We start from the raw sequence: 24,979 nt of genomic DNA, 5'->3' as shown, positions 1-24,979 counted from the left end.
TTTAATACTATAATTTATATTTATTATATAATATACATTTTATAAATTTTTTAAAATTATTATTTCTTTATTATTTCTTTGTTAGAAAATTGATAAGATATTATAAAATATTTAAATTAAAAGAACAATGGAAGAATAGAGAATGATTGATAAACTCTAATATGTCAATAGTTGACATATTAGAATTTCTATTAACATTGAAACTTACACATATGATCTCGCTTGGCGCCAAAGCCGTGACACTTTCGATGAAGGATAAAGTCTCGGCGCGATTTATAATGATTCTTAATAATACCCAGCAGATAACAATTCACACTCACATGATGCAAGCCAACGCACTGATATGAATACAGTACAATCTGTACAATATATTACTTAACTAACGATAGTTAATAATAATTCAGATCGTTCACATCTGTGTTAGATAAATCGTGTAAATAATCAAGAATAATCAATAGTCGGTTTCATGTTAAATAAATTTTATCGGTGCGAGTTATGAGACAATACTTAATTTGCAGAACATACATTATACATATATATATATATTTTATGTGAAATTTTGTCACAGACACGAATTTATCTGACACAAAAGCGGATGTTGTATCCTTTAAAATGGGTTTTTTCTTTTGTTTAACTTCCTAGCAACAACTTGCTTATATATCACATGCAAGTTTTTATTCTGTGGAACTTGAAAAATAAATGTTTACTAAAATGTTTATGCTAGATACGATATTTTAAGCATGTCAAGTGACTATTACTGCAAGTGCGCACATATCCACTTATAACATTGTACACTTATATAATTACACTGTATCGTGGCCATTGTATTCTGTACACATGAGTCACAGGTAAATACATAACGATTATGTGATAATAATGCAACTTGATCGAATTTATACGGTAAAATTAAATTTATTATCCGTGCATACATATCGGATTATCGTTTTAAAATTTTGTTTTTTCTCTTATCTTCTTTCTGTTAAACTTTGTGTTCATATAACACGAGATTTTAAGATATTCAAAATATATACAGGGTGCTTTCTGTAACTTGATCATTTAAAATATCTCTGTTGTTTTTGATGATACGAGAAAATACCACAGGGGAAAGTTGTTCGATTCAAAGCGACACATATTATGATGAAAAAATTCTTTTCAAGGAATTGTATGATTTTTTTTATATATGTTTTATATACTATGATTCCTCTAATTATTCTGTATGTAAAAGTATAAAGATTGAGATATCAAAAAACCATAGAGTTTACGAGTTATTTAACATTTTATGTCAATATGTTCCAGAATAAAGTATAAAATATCTCGTAAACTAATGGACTTTTATATACAGGATAATTAGAGGAATTATTTGTGTAAAAAAAAAATTATACATATAATTCCATTTGAAAAAGTAGAGATGATTTTAAAGTCTCAAAGAATATGACCTTGAGAAAAATTTTTTGCTCATCATAATGTATACCCCTTGAATCAAACAATTTTTTCCTATGGTATTTTCTGGTATCATCAAAACAAACGGAGATATTTTAAATGATCAAATTACAGGAAACACCCTGTATGCAGAAACTAACTGTAGATGAATCACTAAGTAATTTACGGATACATAAACAATATGCATATTTATCTCAAGAACAACTCACTGCATTCATCTTCTGATTCATGTTTTTCTATTCTAAATAAAATTTAATTTATATTTTAAATTATATTATTCTAAATATGAAACTCCAAATATCAGTTTGAGTTTAATCTAAACATAAAAATTATAATTGTCGAAAAGGAAAGAATCGAAAAGAAAAATATACAATATAAAACTTTGTAGTCGATTTTGAACATATTGATAGAAAAAATTATAAGAAAAATATAAAGATTTGAACTAAAAGTATAATTATTCTCGCAATAAACAAATTCAAACGATTGATATGTTTATATTGTATAAATATTATAGTACAGTATACATATATATTTGATGATATAACATATTAAGCATTTCTTGCAATAGTTATTTAATATTTAAAAAAATACAAATGATTACGTGCTAATTCATATCTATTACTTTTTTATGTCACTTGCGAATGTCATAAACAATGACTTTGCAGCATAAAGTTTTCATCGTATTCAATATTATAACGTATTAAGCTTATCACTTACGTCTACTATACATGTACAATTGAACCTTATCCTATGTGAAAAATGTATCATCAAAAGATAGATGCAATATATGAATAAATAATACGGCTGTTGTTAGCATAAATTTTTATTATATATATTTATATTTATTTATTTATAATTATACAATAGTATATTTTTGGAAGATAGTGCCATTGGAAAAAAAGAAAAACATCTATAATAACATAAAAAAATATTCATATAAATCACATTAAAAGAAAGAACTTTTTTTCCTTTTTTTTTAAGAACTTTTTTGGTGATGCATCTTTCAAAAATATACTTTCTGGTTTATGAATAGTCGGTATCGCGACTTGAGGCTTTTACCACATTCACCCTTCGTCCGAATGATTTCAGATGGCGCCATAGAATCTCTTGTTGCAGATTTCTGCATTTATACTTTTTTATTTTCTTACAATGTGATGACTGTTAGCAACTTGTGCGATCTAGCACGTGATCATTGATCTCGCGATCGATTATCGTTAAATAACAAAATATGTTCGTTCGATAAAGGTATCGTTCGCCGAAGAATTAAGAATGTCTTCTGTCCTGTCTGTCGATCAGTATCCTTTTAGATCAATCCGATTCGCCTTGACAAATTGTGGTAGCTCGAGATAACAAATCAGATACGCATCACGATTGTAGCGGAGGTGGTCTTGTATCACGTTCTTGTCAATGTGTCAAGTCTTGTTCGCCATGTGGACATTGAAACTACGATATTTTCGCGCACGTGATCGTTGGCGTCGCCCTATGATAATTTTATTTATATATGCACGGTTAGTATAGTGTCTTTTGTTTTTCATAATAATCGATGTTATTATTATAATGTTGCAATTGATACTATTATTACAAAAACTATTATTATTAATTATATATATATTATTTTATTATATGCATATAATAAAATGTTAGAAAATGTTATATAAACATTCATTCAAAATGAGGATGAAAATCTATTTCTCACTGTATATCGGATTTTCATTTATAATTTTTATTTTATTCTTCTCTTTAATTGTTTTTTTAGCATTACTGAAAAGATTTTAATCTACTATAGCTAAATAGATTGTTGCTAATCAAGTGCACGTGTACTTTACAAATATTTTAATTTGATCTTTAAAAAACAGAACCTTATATGAAAAAATTCTATATTTTTTACTTATACACTCTATATACGAAAAGTCCTTCTTTTCCTGATCACGATTTTTGGAACATCCTGCTCATTTTCATTTATTTTATACTATGATATTTTTCCTTCGCCGTGTTATTTCATCTTCGAAACTCATAAATTACAATCTATTTTAATTTGAAAAAGTTGTTTGCGGTAAACCATTTTTAAATCTAATTACTTTAGAAAAAAAAAATTTTTTTTTAAATTGGAATGCAGAATAGATTGCGATGAATCCTACATGGATTAAGGCAAACCGATTATTCGTTTTGAAGATTTCAGTCAAAGAACATAAAAAATGATTGTGACAACGGGACACCTTGGGCGGCTCATCGTTTATGGTAAGATTACTATAAACACCTCCGCCGGCGTTTTCTGTGCGGAACAAGTGGTATAATAGTTTTGCGTCCCTTTCGAGTCTTGGAGAAATGTTATTGTGGTGACTAATGACATTAGGTGGAGGTCTATGTGAAAGTATCATGCGGAGAAAGGCAGGGGCGTAGAAACAGGATGCAATCGAATCATCATATTTATCTCCCATGTTAATCTCATCAGGAGACGAATATAAATCTTCCCTCGCTATTCCATCAAAAATCTTTTTTGATTAATTTATATTTCATCTTAGAATTTAAAATATTTAATAAGAAACTTAAAATTAATTATTTTCCTATAGGAATCGATTCCAAATTTGACTTGAATATCCTATTATCATTCCTGATTCCTAACGCTTCAATGATCACTTGTATTGCAATCGTACTTTCAGACCGAACATATAAGTCTTATCTTTTGCGATCACGAAGTTTCATTGCGTAAGGACGATGAGTCCTTTTGTGCGTAAAAGTGCGAATGACGTGTGCAAGACAGCGATATCTTTATCGACTCATTAACGACGGAGACACTGGCAATGATTGTCACTAGTAATTATCGTGACTGCCACGGAGACAGCGCTATGTAAAAGCCGCGTTCGTGCGCTGCGTAATGATACGTGTCGCGATATTCAAGATTTTATCAGGCTGACGCAGCGGTGTCTCTTTCCGTTGAACAGGCCGTCCATCCGTTCATTCGATTCCTCTCGACCTGTCGACCTATCGAGCTCTCGGTCGGATTCGGCTTGCCTTAACCTTCCTGCCGCCCGTCGACCACATCCGGCTCGTTAACATTTTTTTTCATAATCGACATTATGAGTTCCGTACTAAACAAAGTATAAGTTGCCGCCGCGATGCGCAGTCGATTTGGCGTCGGAGGCTCCTTTTACAGCCATCGAAATTCAAAGGGACGCCGTCCTCTTCATTTGTCAAGCGCCGTCTTCTTCAGCCCTTCTGGACTCTGTGCCTTTTCTATGTACCTTCACCTGAGGATTAAAAAAAGGCAGCTATCTTCCATTTCTCAGCTGCAGGTGCGTCTCGATAAACTCCAAGTCCGTGTCGCGAAGAGAATGAAACGCCCTCGGCGAAAGGAGTTTGATTCTTTTTGAAGTCATCCGATGTCATGAGTCTTATTAGTATTATTAGTTTTGTCAGATATAATTTAAATCAGAAACTAAAAGAATGTATACAGTTCATATATTTATAATTATAATTCGATTATTTCCAAAATTCGATGTATTTTATATCTTTTGTCTTATGTGATGTTTTTGAATTCATACGTTACTGAACAATTAAATCGGTACGCAATAATTACATATAATTATATAATTATGTGTGCAGTCTTAAAATATTTTGAGATAAGACCGCATCAATGAGCAAACTCACTGCAGAATGGAATTTAAAAAAATGATAGTAATATGACAAAAATTACTAATAATAATTTACTAATAATAATTGTAAGGATACTTTGAATAAATTCCTTTTTATTAAATATTAGTATTATTGATAAATATTGTCATATTAATAATTTTTTTACATTTTATAACATTTTGAGTTTGCTCATTGATGACCTTGTTTCTACATATTGCATTGCATATGTAGAGAACCATATTAACGTTTTTAAAAATATGTATAACTATTTTATTTATTTATAACTTATTTTGAAAATATTTTATTTTGAATTTATCTCGTTGACTCACAAATTTTGGCATCAATTGTTGCACTTATCTTTGATTAGAAGTATTTGACATTTTAAAAGAAATACATGATATGTTAAAAATTTTAGTGTGGCAGCGTGAAAATATCGGTAGCCAAGGTTTGTCTATTTTATCTATAAATTCATGTGAAACTGCGTTATAGCCAAGAATATCTCCCTCGAGAAAGGCTTTCTTTAATTTTTCTCGCGGATCATTCCCAGAGAGATAGATTTTGAGGCGATTCCGTTGAATTGAACGATTTCTAGGCTCCCGTCGTGCGGACTGTCTTTGAAAATATTTTGACGTCGGGGAAGATCGTCGTGTGATCGATGCCCGTTCCCTGGAGATTACATCGTGAATTGCATTTTCTCCATATGAACGCACATCGCATGGACTGCAATTCTATGTATGAACGATTCTCACAGAAAACGTAGTGTGCGGTTGGTCGAAAGGCCTTGCCATCTGCTCTGCCGACTTTATAACTTTGCGAATATTTTCTGGAAAATTCTGTAACCAGAGAAATCACAGATATGATAGTTGTGTACAACTGTAATAATCATTTGATAAAAGAGAAAATTTGAAGCATAGGGTTGAAAGTATTTTTTTTTGAGGTTGTTAATATTTATAAGTAAATTAAATTCGTAGAGCGTTCTATAATTGCGAGAAACATAAGTAGTGAATAAATCTTAACAATTGCTGTTTGCAGAAAAAAAATTCTCAAGGTTAAAATCCAGTGATTAGTTCCGATCGTGTCTTTTAGGATCTTATTTGCATTAATGGCGGTTGTACCTGAGCGAAGGCGTTCATCGTGAAATCGCCAAGCACAAGACCGGTTTTCTTCCAAGCGTAATTATAAGGTTCGAACCAATCGCGCGGTATCTCGAAAAAATTCAGGGCCCATCACTACCATCGGCTTAGTCGCAGACGCCATTTTTCTTCAGTCTTTATACCGTCGAATCTGTCTTTCGCGAAAAAATTTGCGTATTTTTATTACATCGAAGCGTAGCAATCATTATTGTGAAACCATAAATAAATTTGGAATATATAGCCTTGTTTAAAGTGCACTTTATCTAGATCAAACTCGTCAAGTCTTCATTAGATTATCAGAAGGTAGTCGGAATGAGGAAGAAGTGTTAGTAACGCGTTTAATTGATTGCCATTTATGAGACACGCTTGAAGGCGTATAATTTCTTTTTTTACTTTGCCAAACCGTAAATATATTCGCCAAAATTGCATCGTAATCCTACTGCAAAGTAGTTTGATACGTGGTTTCTTGCTCGCGACCTGCGTTCATCCGATGTAATTAAGTGATTTTATTTATGTTTATTATGCGTGCTATTAAACTTCTCTCTAGAAGGTAAAGCGTACTGTGTTGCTAGGCGTCGTCCATCGTCTTAACTTAGAAATAGCCATGAATATCGACGTGAATGAAAAGAGAAACATGCAACTCCATATCTGTCTTTAAGTTTTCACTAGCGTAAAATTTCTAGCGTGATTTCCTATAGTGATTATACCTAGAGATTTATGAATAAATGAGTTGATTCACATAATGATAATATTAATTATCAGTTGGAAAATTAATATATGTACAATGTGCGAAGGGATTCGAGAATAAATAAAGGAACATGTTGATTTAATGGCTGCAGTGGAACGAAAGAGGCGGACATATAAAAAGAAAATGGTTTGGTTCATGTTCTTGCGACGATGACCGAGATTGGTTCCGCACTTTCTTCGGCTTATGCCGCGTATGGCAGATAAGGCACGCGCACAGGAAAAGCTCGAAGATGAAGATAAGAATTTTTCTAGTAAAATGGAAGATCTCGTCTGGATCGTACGAAAGAATACATGTATGATAAATGATTTTCTTCAAACTTTCTGCTTTAGGTAAGCAGTCTTCGTCTTAGATTGTTCTCAAATTCTATTCCTCTTTTAAACTTTGAAGAAGAAAAAGAAACTACTTGCTAATAATAATAATAGCAGTTTAATATATTTTACGCCACTGTTTGGCACTACGTGGATGAGAATAATACTGATCATTTACAGATAGATAATATTACAGAAAATTAATAAAATTTTATGTCTACTTACTTATAATATATAATAATAATTTTTTTAATTATTGTATGATTATCAATTTTTATAATAAAACGATTCAATATAATTTCTTTGCAAGAATTGACTTTTTTATTGATTATACAGAATGTAAAAATAGAATTTGCTTGATTTATTAATGATAAATCGAAGAAATAATAGTAAAAAAAATATTTGATTACTTTTAGAGATACTTGAGCGATTCATATGTTAATAGCTAATTAACATACTTATAAACAGTCCATCGTCGTCATAGACTTAAGAAATTCATTAAATTGATAGGCAGTTACACTTTGTATCGCTGTTTTCTTGTTAATTATCTTCTGAAAACGTTCATGAAATTTTTTCAATTTTACTTGAATGGATTATAAATTGATGAGCTAGAATAGTGTAAGATGATATAATACGCAGCGAATTATTATCTAACAGTGCGTGAAAATAGTATTCTCGTCCGACAGCATGATAAGGAACATTGTGCAACATTTTATAATGGATAATATATCGTTATTGTGTACATGATACGCATAAAGAACTTACGTATATTTAACAAGTATCCTTATTAATTCCAAAAGGATTATTTATTTTGATATAGTTTTTACAACGCTTTTCTAATCTAACTTACTAAACACAAGAAGTCACGTTTATTAATGTTATGACTTTATCATGCAGATTGTTACATATACGTTTTTTATTTGTTACGTTTGAAAAAAATATCTTTCAAATTTTATATAAAACGTATCAATTAATTCGACGTATCAATTAATATCGATAAATAGAAATCTAGTAGATTATTTTTACATTATATGCAACAATTGTAAAATAACAGTTGTAAAACATTATAGAATTCTTGTTCACAAAATACTGATAAACTTAGATTATCGAGATAAAACTTCAAAGATAAATTCTTTTTTTGTAAAATGTTTATTTTTTTAAAGAGCATTCTTCACTAAATAAAAATAATAAAATTAGTTTCTAAAGATCTCATCTCCATCTTATTCTCTTTTATACTTATATAGCTTTGAATTTTTCAAGTTTCTTTTTACTTTTATATCTCGCCAAAAATCGTGGCCGACGTGTATTTAAGTTGCGACACGAGTGCTGCAAGTCTCTTTTTGAAGTACGCGTAAAAAGTGGCAAATGTAAAATACGTGGGTTTGGCATCGTATCGCGGGGATCGCGGCTCCGGGGTTGAGGAGGGAGAATATACGCCCCTGTCGGGGTGAACGATCGTGAGGGCACCGTCGGCGTTCCCTTTGTACACGCACCGCTCCCCACCCCTTTCCATCTCCTCCCCCTTTCCCTCTTGCTGGCTTGGTACCTCTGCGATATATCCCACAACATAAATACACGTCTCTCCCTCCGCAATTCCCTATCCCCCCTCTTTTCTTCCTCTGCAATCCTGCCGGACTCCCCTGTCGGTCGGAGTTGCGTGGATACATTATACGAATTACATTGATGATACGTCGATGGGACACGAGATAGGGGGGTGCTTTGGCTGCACCGATAGCGCCGGAACTATTTTTCATGCTGCCTCTGCCGCCCTCGTCTTACCCGCCTTACCCGCCTTACCGCTTTTACAATCTTACGTCCGCGAGTGTTCGTTTCCTTTTTTCTATTTTGCGCGAAAGAAGAAAATAATATGGCTCCGATGGTCTTGATTATGATGCAAATGATCGCATTTCAGTACTCACGCGAGCGTCATGGTCGCTGTGCACTAGGCCGTAATTTCTTATTCGTTAGTTCGCTTAAGGTACTGCGATAATGAGTTTGACCGGACATGCACTGGTGATATTTAAACCAGAAAAATTCAATGAAATTTCTGTGACAAATTGCAATCTGTGGCAATGATTTCTTTAAAATTGATAACGGCCTCATAATTTATTTATTTTTTTTTATTTATAATTGTAGATTATTTAGATATCAAAATTATAGATAGGAAAGTTTAGTACAATTCATAATTCTTATTTGCTGTATGGCAAGTTATAACCGGTTTTGTTATTGGAATCTTAATCAATCCGTGCAATTAGTAATTTTTTTGCGATTTTAATGGTTGAGAATACTCTCTTTATGCGTGAATAATTATTACACAAAAAGTAAAAGGATATTACTATGACATTACTATGACAAATGAAAAAATTTTAGACTTTTTCAAACGATTACAGTTCACTGATTGATTATGAATAAATTTATATGTATAAATTTTATTTTTTTTCTAATTGTGCTCGTTTCATTCTAGAGTATTTTTTAGAATTTTAACTTTTTTTTATCAGTAATAGAAAGATGTGATAAAATGAAATTATTTTCTTTGTATTAGTGAATTGTATTATAGAATCGCGATTTAAATGTACTTTTGACTTATTCGATTAAGTTAATATTTGCTTATATGTCTCTAAAAATAACTGTCGCCATTGCAATGTGAGACGTAGCATTGATCGTTGGAAAAAGCGGATTATGTGACTCCTCCCGCGTAACCCTAAAGTTAACCCCTTTCGCAAAGTCGAGGGTTCCCTAATGACTGATGTTAAGTTTCACCCTTGCTTCAGAAAACTTTAGCCGTAATTAAATCTCCGTTCTTTTCAAGCTTTTTTATTTGCTTTTTTATTTGCATTACATTAGCTCGATCGTAACATTACGAATATACATGCTTACATGCTTTGAATTTACTTCCAATTGGATATTTACGAAGATTATTATTCTTATCGTGTTTTTGTTTCTTTTAATCTTCAGTGATAATGAATGAAAACTGTAATTTTCTTTAAAAAATCGAAAAGTAAAAAGGCCATATATTGCGCATCAATTATGCTTCATATATCCGAAAATATTGTCTGTGTATTCGAGTTACGTTTTGGTAGCCTGATCGTTGCTTCGCGGCAAGACAGGCGTCCCCTAGGATACGCTTCCTCCCTCTCCTCCCGTCCCAGATCCCGTAGGATCATTAATCAAATTCCCCTTTAGCCTCGCCTCTCCCTTTATCCCCGCCTTGACCGAAGGTTCGGCCGCCATTACTGTGCGGCTGCATGCACAACGCACTAATTAAAACCAGGAAATTAATGCTTTATTCCTTTACGCCTACTCTCTCGATACGACGCATCGCCAAATGGAAAACTTCGTAATTCAAGATGAAGCTCGATCATTTTATCCAATTGAGACTTTTATTCTAATTAAAGTTGCCTGTTCAAAATTAAAATACTAATGTTAAATATGTGTACTATACACTTTTGATTGGAAAGGAAATAAAAGAATTTAGCATAAAATAATTGTTAATGTGAACAATGAAAATCTTAAGTCAAATTATTTCAACAAAGTATATAAAAAGATATTTTTTGTATTTAGTATATATAAATATGATAACAAATTTTGTGAAAAAAAAAAGGTTATCCCTTGTTGAAAACTTTTTCATTTGAATTGAATATTTTTTTATTTTTATTAATATTTTTATTAATATTTTAATATATAAAGTAAAATTTATTTTATAATAATTTTGCTTATTGTTAGATGAAGAAATAACAAAAATAAAACACCAACATAATGGTTGATATATTAACACCAATATATTATATAGATATCGTATGGGTGTTAAATTCACACCAAAGATGTTAAATCCACACCGTTATTTTTTAGAGCAGCATTCAATAGATATGTTCATATATAGATATCCATTATCTTATCATCCAGAGTATTTTTACCAAATCACTATTATTAACAACATATTATATGCTATTGATTGTTTTTCAATTTATTGGTACTTGAGAACATTTTATATTTAATCATAGTTTTCTGAAAAAAAACGTAAGTAGAAACTAAACAAATATTACATGGAAAAAGCACTTAAATTGTCCTGACAGTATTTCTAAAAAATAAAAATTTTAATTAACATAACTTTTTTTATTGCAGATTTTCGCTGCGTAATTACATATTTAAAGATTCATAAAGAAGTTATTAAAAATGAAAAATATATTAAACAATGTCCATATAAAATATTTTACAATTCTCATATTTTTCGCCATTCATTTACAATTTACTGGGATGTAAAGATACCTCAGATGACTATTGCCGGGTTAAATCAGGATCATCTTTGCAGTCAGTTTTTATCTCCATGTCATTAGTAAATATAAGATAAATATAGTTTATGAATAATACGTGATTTATCATTTGTTATGATTTTCAAGAAATCATTTGTTTACACAAAAAGAGAGAAAGCATAAAAAGAGAGTTTTCAAAAAGACAATTTTCAAAGATTTTTAAGGTGGAAATTTTCTCGTTTTTTCTTCAAAAAGAAAGTAGATATTTTATGTAAATTCTGAGATCGTAAATTTGAGTAATATTTGAGTTGATTACATCAAATTTGATTACATCAAAAAACACATGGTAGTGTACCGCGTTTAGTGTAACTAAACGCGATACCTTGTGTCTTTACGTGAGCTTAAATTTATATTACGAATACTATTATAAGTATATAGAAATATTATTAGGCACTAAGATTTAGTAGTAATCGTTTATAAATCTTTTTCCTAAATGAGTTTGATGTATTCATTTGACAATCTAGATGAAATTATTGTCATTAAATGATATTTTTCTTAAAATTATATCAGATATATAATCTCTGCAAAAGTAATTATGGAACTAGAACTTTTTATATAAAAATGAATATATACATATGAAACAATACAAAGAGAAAATTATTTTTTGTTTTATATTTCTTCTAATTTTGATTTAATTTTAAAATTTTATTTAAGAAAAAAATATTTTTAATTTTAATAAGGCAATGCTATAGATATATAAAGTTTATGTTGTATATGTACACATAAATAAGTATATATGTATATCTCAAAAACAAATATATAGAAATATTTATCTATAACAAAAATTGCAACGTATTAGTTTGTCAATTCGTTGAGAAAAGTGTGAAAATTGCGGATAATATCTGGTCAAGCTAACGGTAGAATCATCATTAGGTCTTATCTATTGTCCATAGTCAGGTATATTCTGATGGATTCACTGTTGAACAGCATGATATTCCCAAAGGTTTAATATATAAATGCCAGATTAGAAGAAAGTCAGTGACGTTAAGCGATAATGAGATTAGCAACAAATTTGTAAAGGTCTTTTATATGTTGCTGACAGGACGATGTGGCTTTCTATATGCGCCATCTACGAAACGCTCGTAATACAATGACTTATATTTTTTACAATATTATCCATTTTTATGTAGTTTTATAAATACCAAGATAAATACTATTTATTGAAATATATTTATTGAAATATATTTTGTGTGTGTGTGTGTGTGTGTGTGTGTGTGTGTGTGTGTGTGTGCGTGCGTGCGTGCGTGCGTGCGTGCGTGCGTGCGTGCGTGTGTATGTGTGTGTGTGTGTACGGAGAAGAATTAATAGTATTATCATTCTCGATCATCTTTTTTATTAAATAATCAACCGAGATTTTTTTTTAGTTGAAAGTTACACAGTTTTTGAGTAAATAATTATAATTAATCCATATATACTCTTTTCCAATCATATAATATTGTAATGATACAAGAAGCATTTAAATAGAGAAGAACAGTTTAAATAGAAAAATGAACAAAAAATAGGAGGAGCTCCTTAATGGTAAAATAGCAAAAATAAGAAAAAATATAGGGTGAATTCTAAATTGAAAAATAGATAATTGAAAAATAAATAAAAAAACAACAACGCCAATACGAATCACTTGAACAGTTTAGGAGAGAAACTGTGAATTAGGACAAGTGCATCGACTTGCACGAAAACTAGAAAGCTGCATAGTCATGTTTCGACGATAGTGATTTTGCTTGACGAAGAAAACACTGTCAAGAATCGTCTACGAAGATATAGATTATTGTGTCTCTCTATTATGCCAATTCGGCGAAAATTGTTTTAAAAACATATAGATATTTAATATAAAGTAGCGCTATGAATGTTCATTCTGATCCAATATTACCTCAGAAATCATCTCATATCATGCAATAATTAAAAACGATCATTTTTTACGACAATTAGCTCAATATTACATTAGATCATATTTTCGAATATGTGTAATTATTTTTATTTTGACAACTTTTACTTTAATTGCGATGATTTCTGAAGTAACATTGGATCAAAATGAACGTAGCGCTACTTTATATTATAAATATCTACATGTTTTTAAAACAATTTGGCAATTATTTGGCAAATATCATTGAATAGAGTAAAGTTTCATTTTTAAGAATCTGTTTTTTTTTTTTTTAATTGCGATACGACGATTTTTAACGAAGCTAAAAGCAATCAAAATTAAAATGCTCTTTTTATTTAATTCAGAATAATTCAGTAACAAAAACAAATTTTACGTATTTAAAAAATGATTTTATAGGGAAAACTTTAAGTTTTTATATTAAAAAATCGAAAATTTTCATAAGTTTTTTTTTTATACATAACAGGCCCATAAAATGAGAAGAAAATGTCTCATTTTGTTTATCTCTAATATTCTATACATAAAAATTATTAAACTCGCAAAAACTCGAAAGATATAGATTTTTCAAAAATAAAAATTTTGAATGTTACAATCTTTTTTTTACAATTTAAATTTTGTTCATTTTTAAGTTATAGCTACTTGAATTTTGAAGTTTGTAACGCTACAAACGCTTGTTCCGACCCAATACAATCACTGCAAAACATTGTCAAGCTCTATTTATTATTCGCCCGAAGTTGAAAACAAAAAAGTTGAACTTGATCTTTTTGGACTTTGCGAGCTGTAATTATATTTACAGTTACAGAGAGTTGAACGTATCGATGCCCGGCCGTAATTACTCGATACGTGCAACGATAACTAAGTAAAGATTCATCTTTACAATGAGAATCGCGGAAATAACGGGAGCGTTGTACCTGTTATGGCTAGACACAAAAACAATCGCTTTTTGCGAGATAACTCATGGAGATACGTTTGGTGCTCGGTGTATCGAAGCCGTTTCGCCATCGCTGTTTCGCGAAACCTATCCGCGACATATCCGATTCAATCGGAGAGATGCTAGATAAACGGTGGTCGACCATTACGAGCCCACCTCATGTAATTACTGATCCTTAGATATATCTTCTGCCTTTGCATTATCGTTTTGTGCCGGGTTGATCTCACCAGATTTCTCTGATCAAATCGTCTTACTGGCACCCATTTGTACCCTCAAAATTTTAAGATAATCATTTTTGATCGAATGATATATTCTATTTTTACATGCAAAGAATGATTTTACTGAGGTTTCTAAAAATTTAACTAATTACAGATTTGAAAATAATTTTATTGAACTATCAAAATAATTATCAATTTAATGTCAATATTTTTTGCAGCTCGTCATATTTGAAATTTTTTATATAATTATTTTAATGGCTCAACAAAAATCTGTATTTAATTAAATATTTAAGTAAATTCAGCAAATTTGTTTTTTTCGGGTAGAAATTATATAATTACATAATTATTGACACAGCGATTTAAATTTTCGAATTGTTTTTAGACCCATGTAAGATCATGAAAGATACGTGACAATTATTCCTTCACTATATATCATCAGCTCATCATAGCTCTTTTCATTTTGAATACATATATGAATTGAATATAAATTTTTCGCCCGCAGAGGAACATGAGGCTGACTACAATAGCCGACCGTCGTCGGAGATCATTTTGATCGGACAGTCGCGGGCGCGAGTCTTTTTTCAGGACTTCGGTCCCAACCTGCCAATGTAAATCGAATAGAAATTGAGGGCGTCGATATATCGGACTTGAGCGAGTGTGTGCATCGTGCCTCATGGCGTGCATCGTGCATCGTGCATCGTGCATCGTGCATCGCAGCACGGCGCTGCGCTGTATAAAACGTGGGCCGAGCGAGAGGTAACTCTTGACGTCGCGCCGCGGAGCCCAACTGTGGGCGCGGCGGATATCCCGCTGTGTCTCTTCAACATGGCCGACGTCATACGCACACCCACGCCGTGTCTCTCCCTTTGCCTCCCATTGACCATCACCGGTCTCCCCTTTCTCAATTCTCGCCGCATCGAATTACACGGTCAGCGAAGTAATTTACGAAGCTACGCCCGCGCGAGAGCGCGCCGCACGGAATCATATCCGTTACATCCCTCCGCGGTGCGGCAGTCGGCGGCCGCGCGCAAATTCGCGATCGCCGATAACGATACCGAGAGATTAATGGCGCCGCGGCCCCTTTGTCTTTGCCCGACTGGGGCACGTCCACAAACATATTCGCTGATTAATTAGGAACGGGCGTGGTAATGGAGGATTGGATGGAAGATGATATTTCGTGATCGAGAAAATCACTACTTTCTCACTTGGCATTTGCGAATGATAAATAACGGTTATTGTATACAGAAAGAATGATTTTGCTGAAGTAGAATCTAAAAATTTAGCTAAATATAGATCTGAAAATAATTTGACTGGACCATCAAAATATAGAAAGCATGATGAACAATATTGCAAAAAGTTTTAATATTCAAATATCAGCTAATTCAAGTATTCTACATAATTATTTTAGTAGTCCAATAAAATTGTTTTCAGATCTATGTCTAACTAAATTTTTAGATGCTTCAGCAAAATCGTATTTTTAGTATACTTACGTATCGATATACGCATAAAGATTTATGTATTACATTTGCGTTTTTCTATACATTGAAATAAAATATAAATTTTAATAAATCATTTGTTTAAATAGTGAACCAACTAAATATTTGCTAAATATAAAGATTTTTATGTACTTATTTGATAGAAGAACTATTAATTTGATTAAACAATCATTTTTTATTGAGTTAATATTTACTATAAACAAATGTTTAACTATTCACATAAATATTTATTAAAGTTACATTTTGTCTTAATGTTTTCCACAATTATAAAATATAGATATATAAAATATAATATAGATATATAAAGCTATATATTTAGGATTTTATAATCATTTAGCTCAATGTTGGGCCATTACTGATTACTAGAATTCAGGTACTGGCGTAATATTGACAATTACTGGTCCAGTACTAGCAGATAGTACTAATTCATTTGTTAGTGATAGCGCAATACTGGTTGACAGTTGACAGAATCTTGATCGTTAGTTGACAGTTGTAGTTAACTTTGGCTAAGTGATTGATTTCATTGTAACTGCTGGTGACCCTATATGAGTATGGTGTTACCTTGGAATTTAGACATTAGAGGTGTTAAAAATTATTATTCATATTTCATCGAAATTGAAATTGTTTTAAAATTAATTTTGTATAATTTTTAGTGCAAGCTATTTGTACACAATAATTTTACAATGAATTGAAAGACTCCTACTGGCGAAGAATATATTATTATTTATGTACTGTCTTTTTAATAATCCCTAAAAAATGTCTTTTTGATATACGTATCTTGATCTCTCGGGACACATTATCCCTTCGTCAAGAATAAAAGAAAATAGGAAAAATGATTTTGAATAATGAAGGGACTATTCTGGGACATTAAACAGATCGCGATCGAGTTGCTATGCTTGTTCAACGTGAAAAAATTAAATTTAATCACTTCCTGATTCAATTGTCTATTCAGATATTACGCGAAGAGCCTTGTCCTTTAACGTAACGTTTTTGAGAAGAGTCGCGTTATGAAAGTCGCGGCTTCTTCCTCGAGATGTACATGTCGTACTTATATGCTTGTCGTATGAATAAAGCGTAGTTTCCTGTCTCGCCGATGCTTCGACGAAGAATCGAGTCGTTTTAGCCCACATGCACGTTGCTGACGAAGCGAAAGCTATTGCTACAGTTTCAAGTATCGGCATATTCGCGGTATAGTACCATGTGAGAACGCCCATGAAGTACCGTGTAACGAGTGGTGAATACAATAGAAATACTTGAGCCCTAAATACGCGTTCGCGAACAATAATTGACGCGGAAGTACCTCGGAAAAAGCCTGCCAAAGACGAAGAACTCGCGTATGTCCCGCTAGTCACTTAATCCGTAAACATGGCGGTTCGAGCAAGCGTTACGCATCCGCGCCGGTTTATCGGTAAATGGGGAAACAATGAATAAGCAAAAAGAGTGCGAAAGGTAATACTAATACATTTTCAATAAAGATGTGATTCTTGTTCATATTAAATTGCAATTCAAATTTTTAATAATTGCTTTACATTCAAGATTTAAAATTCCCGTTATGGAGATATAATAAGGATATCTTAAAAAAATAAAAATAAGCAATTAAAGCATATTAAATTAATATTAATTCATATTGATATTATATCCTCTCTAATTATATATTATAAACATATATTATTGTGTGTTTTATATGAAAAGTTACTTTTTATTGTATGAAATGTGTTTATTTTTCTTAAAATAATTAATACATAGAAACATTGCATCCTCGTTATAGATATTGCTAAAGGTAATATGATCGATATTTTTTAAGTCAACGATTTTCCCACGGTACTTATACAAACTGGTACATAGATCGGCTTCTCTCTGAACATGTTAATCATTTCATGTAGTGCCTCGAGTTCGGAGAGGGTTTTAGATTGGCGAGGAAAATCCGTAGATTGGTTAACGAGGCTCAAAGTACGAACTCGGCGAAATTGGCTCGATTAAAACCCACGGGGCAGCTGCCCCGAGGATTGTGCCCCGTCATGTGATTGGTCCCTTCTCCCGGGTCCTTTCTTCGATCTCCTCCATTTCGAGATGCATCGATACTCGACCATCATTAATCATGCACTTTTGTACACACTCGTCGATGGGACTCCCTGCGAGGGACATCCGAGACGCAACAAAAATGAATCTCGGAGATCGAGACTGGGCCTGAACGGCGATCGAGGCCAGATGTTATTAACTTATGTAAAATAAACATAAACGAAAGCGCCGCGTGCGCAGGGCGTTTCGTTGTGGAAGCATCGGAATATTAATCGTGCGACTTTTAGAAGGATGGTAGCGATATTATGATTACTTCGCGCAAAATTATAATCGTAAACGCTAATCAGGAGTGCATCGTAAAATTAATGGACACGCGTGTTAATAAATAAAATTAATTTTAAAATTGATTATCATGACCTTCCTGCAAAAGTTTTCAATTATTTATTATGTATTATGTATTTACCTGTTAAATAATATATATGCATTTTATGTTTTTTTATCTACTCTTTTTAATCAAATGTGCATCTGGTAAAAATTTTATACATGTATATATACTTGAAAGAATTGTGTTAAAATGCCTATTATAACCAAATATAAACAGAAATAATTGTTCATATTAATTTCTTTGGCATAATCAAATAAAAATCGATAATTATAAATATAGATTTAGTATTATTTCTGAGATAAGGATAAGAATACCAAAGAATTAAGTATAAAAACGAAAGAAATTTCCACCCGTATACTCACATTCATTTGCATTTAAAGTGAAACCCGCATGTATTTTATTTCATGTAACTAGATAATGGAGAGGTGAAAATTTATTACAATTACATTTTATTTTAAAGAATTACGCATTGGATTAAAATAAAATAATAAATTAAATTATATTATATTCACATTGAAAAAAAAGGGGAAAAAATGAAGTAAATAAATATGGATATAGCTGATCTTATACAATAATCATATGCATCCTCGATTTCAGGATATGGATCTGATTGAGGTTCTTTGGAAGCAGGATGTAGACCTGGGATTTACCCTGGTAGAACCGGCTACGGCGCCTACCAAAAAGCCATCTACATCTGAAAAAGAATCAGCAGATGAAATTGAGAAGCTGAAAGCTTTAGAAGCTATTAATGCCACTTATCAAAAGGTACGAAAAAGCTTTTATTTTTTTTCCTTCCAATTAGCATATTGTGCCATATTTATTTATTGAAAACATGCACGATTTCGAATCGTTTCGGGTTCCCAGTCACAATGTTTAACAAGTGATTGTCTCTCGAGAATGCGTCGCTTTCTGCTTTCACGCATGTTAGAAGGAAGCGTTTGCTTCCTTGGACTCAATTTAATGTTCGTTTCTCCATATGCCAACGGGCCCATTGATGTCTTCCTGTGTGTCGCCCGGACGATTATCAGAGATAGAAAGCTCCAGACGTGCATCTGTATGTTAAAGAATGCCTTGCGACGTCGCGCATTTTGCGTTCTGCCTCTCGGTAATCATCGACCAATTGGATTGTGCGAATAGGAAGCAACATTCCCTGTGACACTTCAGAAGAAAAAGACTTCCAGATTTGGCTTCCGGGCATTTATGCACATGTTGGACAACATTTCAAGATTATTATTTATAGTTTTTATTTTCTTTCTTGAGTATCATTAAAAATCAGTTTGGTAGTAGATTTAAGGAACATATATTTTGACATTTCAACAAGAATATTAGCTAATCGATACAATGAGAATATAAACATCAATAAAATACTTGTCTAGATAGATTCATATCAATTCGTAAAATAGATGAATAAATGATGACACATTGAACAAATGTGACACTACTAGCTCGATTAATACTGGAATTTGATTAATAGTGGATTTTGGAGCATTCGAATTTGATGTTCGAATGGCAATCTCCTTGTCATCTACTTCATCGGATTTATGCCGCATAAAGTTTATTCAGGAAATGCTCATCCGTTTTGAAATATCAACATATCGTGAATCTTTTGTGAATTTAATTTTTTTCGAAAAATTGTATTAAAAAAAATCTCTTATGTCGGCTCTTTAGCGCATGGCTTCTGCGTTCGCGCGTAATCGCTCGTGAATGATCAATCTCTGATCGATAAGAGACACTAAGCCACTTCAAATACATAGCGGCTCTGTTCGGTAGACCCAAAGAGAGATTAGGAATCATCCCACGCGGATGATCTCAACCGATATTCTAAGCCCTGTTCATATCGACCATCGATCTTGTCTTTCTCTAGTATATGCATATCTGAACTAAGGTAGTTTTGTCTCACGATGTATTATATCTATCTCCGACGTGTGTATTTTTATACAACGACAGAAATGTTGCAATTACTTTTTTTTTATTTATAAATATTTTTTTTATTTGTGAAAAATATTGGTTAATATTTTATTAATGAAGATAAAGATCATGAATTATGTTGCACTTGTTTCGGTACTATCGGAAAAAATGATAATCCTTTCCTCTATTTTATATCTGGAGAATTGATCAAATCTCTGTTATTAAAATATTTAGAATAATATATAAATGAAAATAAATCAAACAAAATATTGTGCTTAACAGATAGATAACAATAGATAAAAGCAATTGTACAATTTATTTTCTTGTACTATTATTCTCTAATAATTTCTTTTATTATTATTTTAAAAGCAACGAGTCTTTTAATTCTGAATCTTGAATATCACCTATAAATAAATTTATTTTAACTTTTCAATCATGAATATAATCTGAATCTATGAAAAATATAAGAAGCTCTTTAGTTGACTGGATTTCAGTTAATTCTCTCCGTACAAGATAAGTTTTTCGATATTGATGATTTTTCTTCGCTCGCAGCATTTTGGTGGATGGACATGAGGTGCGTTTAAGTATCCGGCAGATTCGAGCCTACGAGATCTCATCCATACGATGGTCACCGACAATGACGGTGCATCGACGTTCTGGGCGGGTAGCCCATCAGACTTCTCGACGTTCTTCGTCTCCCTCTCTGTCTCGTCCTCTCTTCATTCGCTTCTTCGCTTCTCTCTTCTTCTCACGACCTTCAGTAGTCTCAGCGTTTCTTCTTTCTTTATTTCTTTCCCGGCGTCGCTATGCGCTGCTTCGTCTCCATCGGCCTCTTCCTCCGCGAAGATCGCATTGTTCCAGCGGGTTCTATCTTTGTGAGGGCTCGCCGCCGCCTTCAAGAGCCCAATAACACGGGGAAGACCCTCGATCCCGATCGAAAGCCGACACATCGATCCGAGACGCGATCCGCGAACAGTTGAGAACAAAGAAGAGTCCAGTCTCTCGTCTTCTCCCTCTCTATCTTGCAATGCGACAGATTATTGACAAGCATTGTTCCAATGTCTGACCACAGAATTGTTTTAAGTAAAGGCAGGCAATGATTCAAAATCGGCAATGCGCTGTCAGAAGAGAAAATTTGACCACGTACATTCTCTTAAATCATGTATTATACTTCTTTTTCTAAATTTAAAGTTGGTGGAATTCTGACAAGTTCAATTTTGAATGTTACAGTTGATATAATATCTATGTCAATACATTGTTTTTGATCTTTGTTTTTAATGGATATAAATAATTGAAATTATATGTGAGACACAGCTGTAGGAAGATTTATAATCATCAGCTTTAAAGTGAATAATACAATGAAAACACTATAAATGATCTTGCTACGTAGAATATTTGTCAACATGTCGTACCATTTGAGAACGACGTTGATGTCACTAGGAAGAAGCTAGGCAAGTGAATTGCTGTAAAGCACGTTGCATGTTTCTGTTGTACAATTATCTCAAGCCGCCGTGACTGGCAGAAATTTTTAATCCAGAGCCAAGATTTAAATGATCGGTGCACGTCGCGGCGACAGGCTCCATTAGAGCGACTCCGTCTCGCTGCGAAACGGGAATGAATTATGGAGGCGTTTAGAGGAACGTCAGTCTAGAAAGTAGGAAAGAGGAAGTTTGATCAAGCGATTCAGGATGGAAAGCATTCGTCGCGAAGACAACAAATTTTTCCATGCTTGACAGACGTGGTCATGGTTTCCCTTTCCGTATATCCTATGTCTGTTTTTTCTACGTACGTAGTTCTTGATTGATCTATCTATGCAAAAATATTATTGATATTAATTTAAAAAAATACAAGATGAGTCGATTACATTTAGCAAAGCAACAACAAAAAAAGTTATATTGATATTCCTGTATAAATACTTTATTTGATATCTTGATCGACATTCGCTCTTGATACATCGTTGTATATCATTAGATTGCATGTATCGTTGTGCATTTCATCAGTCTGTGATGATTCGTAATTATTGAGTGAAGACGCCTGCAATAAACACGATACAAAGCCCGATCAATTTCCGCTTACAGAGTCGCTTGCTTCGTTCGAGTTGTTTCAACGCGGATGCGTATCGCGCAAGATGAATCGTTACAAGGCACCTTATTCCCGAATAGTAGGAGATCGCTTTCTCGAGCTGTCGTGACTGACATGAATTTTTAATTCATCGACACGATTCAAATGAAGCGAGTTCTTCTAGGCGACGGGCTCCATTAGGGCGACTCCGTTTCGGTGCCAGGAGCCCGAGGAAGATGGCTCTCCGAGAGAAATGCGATGAGAAGAGGATCGACCCATGCGATGTAGAAGAAGGATCTTGACGAAAACAACAGATCCTCTCGCCCCGTCCTCCATGCTCGCAGAGTATATTCATAAAACCATCAAAATGGCTAGCGTTCATTTGTTCCTGCGATGTATCCGTGAAGCCGGCGGGGTCTGGTAAAATGATAGATGTACGCAACATCCCCCTCGGTACGAGGGGCGCCATCGACGAACCTATCAGAGCGGAAGAGAGATGGGACCAAAAAGAACGAGAGAGAGAAAGAGAAAGAACGATGTCGATCCATGAGGCGTTTCTGGTGAGAGAAGGAGAGACAGCGTATAAAGTGAGAGGGGACTTCGCGAGCCAGAGAGATTGGAGCACTCTGGGAGGGGTATTCCAAGGGACGTATTGATGGTCCTGGAAATTGAAAACGCGCCCGGCCAGCCGAAGTGGGTTTGGCTTCCTTCTCTTGTCCCGATTGTTTCCGTCGGCTGGAATTTCGTAGCAAAATGGCGCTTGTGCGATGATATCAATGATCTAGGATATTTATCATGTTTTTAACATCTAATAACTTCCGGAGTAATTTATATTTTTTTTTTCTAACTTACTACAAAGCGACTTTTTGTGTTGCCGCCGTTATTGATATTTTCTTATTACATTTTTATGACCTAGTAAAATATTATATATTTTTTTTCTATGAAATTTTGTTTAAATATTTATTTGTTACTGAAAGAAATATTTTTAAACATTAAAATTTTTATTTAAGATACTTTAATCGTCAAGATAAATCCAGAACAAGTCACAAAATAAATGAAAGACGTGTCGCAAGTTACATACTATTCGAGGTAGCGTGACTCGCGCCATATCTCCAGCGACCGCGATACCATATTGAATTCGTATTTACTCGCGGCGATCAAGGTGATTTGAATTATGCTTTCTATCCTCTGGTCCTTGTAAGGCGGTTGATCGGGGCAGACAGTCGTAACAGTTCGTAAACGTTAATTGAGAGCTATGCCAGCCATGCAAGTCCGTATCGCTGACAGGACCTCCATTGTCGCATCGAGGGTTGCGTCGTCAAGCGGGACCGACGTTTCCTTCGAGAGTCGAAAGAGATGACGTTGTGGGCCCAAAATAAGGCACACGGCTATACGCGTTCGTGACTCTTCAAAAATATTTTAAGATCACCTTTAGGATGCAAAAATTTTTGAAGTCTACAAAGAATTTCTCACGTTTTGTTAAATATTACACAAATTAGCCTTGCAAGCTTAAATATTAGAAGAGAGACGTACATTGAGAGAAAAAATTACATCTGTACTGTGCAATATCTATTAATAATATGAAAAAAAGATGTTTTAAAAAATACATAACATTTTTAATAGTACATTTTTAATAGTTCGATTTTGAGATACTAGGAAAGATTGAATTTTGTATTCATAACTCCGTGCAGCTCAGTGTAACACACCACTCAACAACGATATATCATATCGTCGAATGAAAAAGTGACCAGAGCGTAGGCAGAGAGGGATGAAAGATTCGAGAAAGGATGGCAAGGGAGAGCGACGAGAAAAGAAAGAGAGAAAGAGAGGCATATTTTGGCAGGGGAAAGGAGGATAGATAGAGAGTCGGTGGTTGTAGATGGTTGCTATCAGGGACTTGCTATGATTAATGATCGAGTACAATACTGTTTTCATTAAACTCATTTCACTGCAGCTCGCATATACCGCCGCGCTACAGGCGACCTATGGCCCGGGGCATACGCCCGCCCTTGGGCCCTTTTTCATGTCGGCGGTAGGGTCGCTTGATTATGACGTCTCCATAAGACTCGACCTTGGCCGGTTCGAATAACGCTCGACTGAATTCGGCCATTGTTGCGCGAGCTTCATCTCAAATTCGTCAGCTCCACGGATTCGTAATCATCTTTGTTGAAATTACGTTTTGTGATCGAGCACCGGGTACCGATCACATCTCTCTTCGAGAGCCATACTTCATGAGAGTCGGGTCCTTCACCTCTTCTTGACACCTCTCAGATGCGAGAACGTCGTTAATTACGGTCAGCGCGCTCATTACATCATAGCGCTACTCTTTCAATCTAATTTTCTAGCTAATTTACTGACTCCTCGTTACAGTTTATTAATTGATCAATTATAATTAATGCGCGCTAAATATACTTTACTTTTGATAACGAGTTACATTATTACAATATTTTTTGTCTTACAAAATATCTTACTTTTTTGCATGACTTTATCTTTCTTCCAATAATGATTACCGA

At 33.4% G+C, this 24,979-nt stretch overlaps 1 protein-coding gene across 2 annotated transcripts in view; it reads left to right on the top strand.

The window, feature by feature from the left end:
• LOC108694857 (segmentation protein cap'n'collar) overlaps positions 1–24,979 on the top strand; it is a 112,443-nt gene that overhangs the window by 19,805 nt on the left and 67,659 nt on the right. For both annotated transcript variants that reach the window (XM_018204541.1, XM_018204542.1), the window contains exon 2: positions 19,095–19,262. In XM_018204541.1, the coding sequence (XP_018060030.1) occupies positions 19,095–19,262 (168 nt within the window). The remainder of the gene's footprint in view (positions 1–19,094; positions 19,263–24,979) is intronic.

This window comes from Atta colombica, unplaced genomic scaffold (genome assembly GCF_001594045.1).
Source record: "Atta colombica isolate Treedump-2 unplaced genomic scaffold, Acol1.0 scaffold125, whole genome shotgun sequence".
In the NCBI taxonomy this organism is placed as follows: domain Eukaryota; kingdom Metazoa; phylum Arthropoda; class Insecta; order Hymenoptera; family Formicidae; genus Atta; species Atta colombica.
This window is presented reverse-complemented; position numbering and strand designations above follow the sequence as displayed.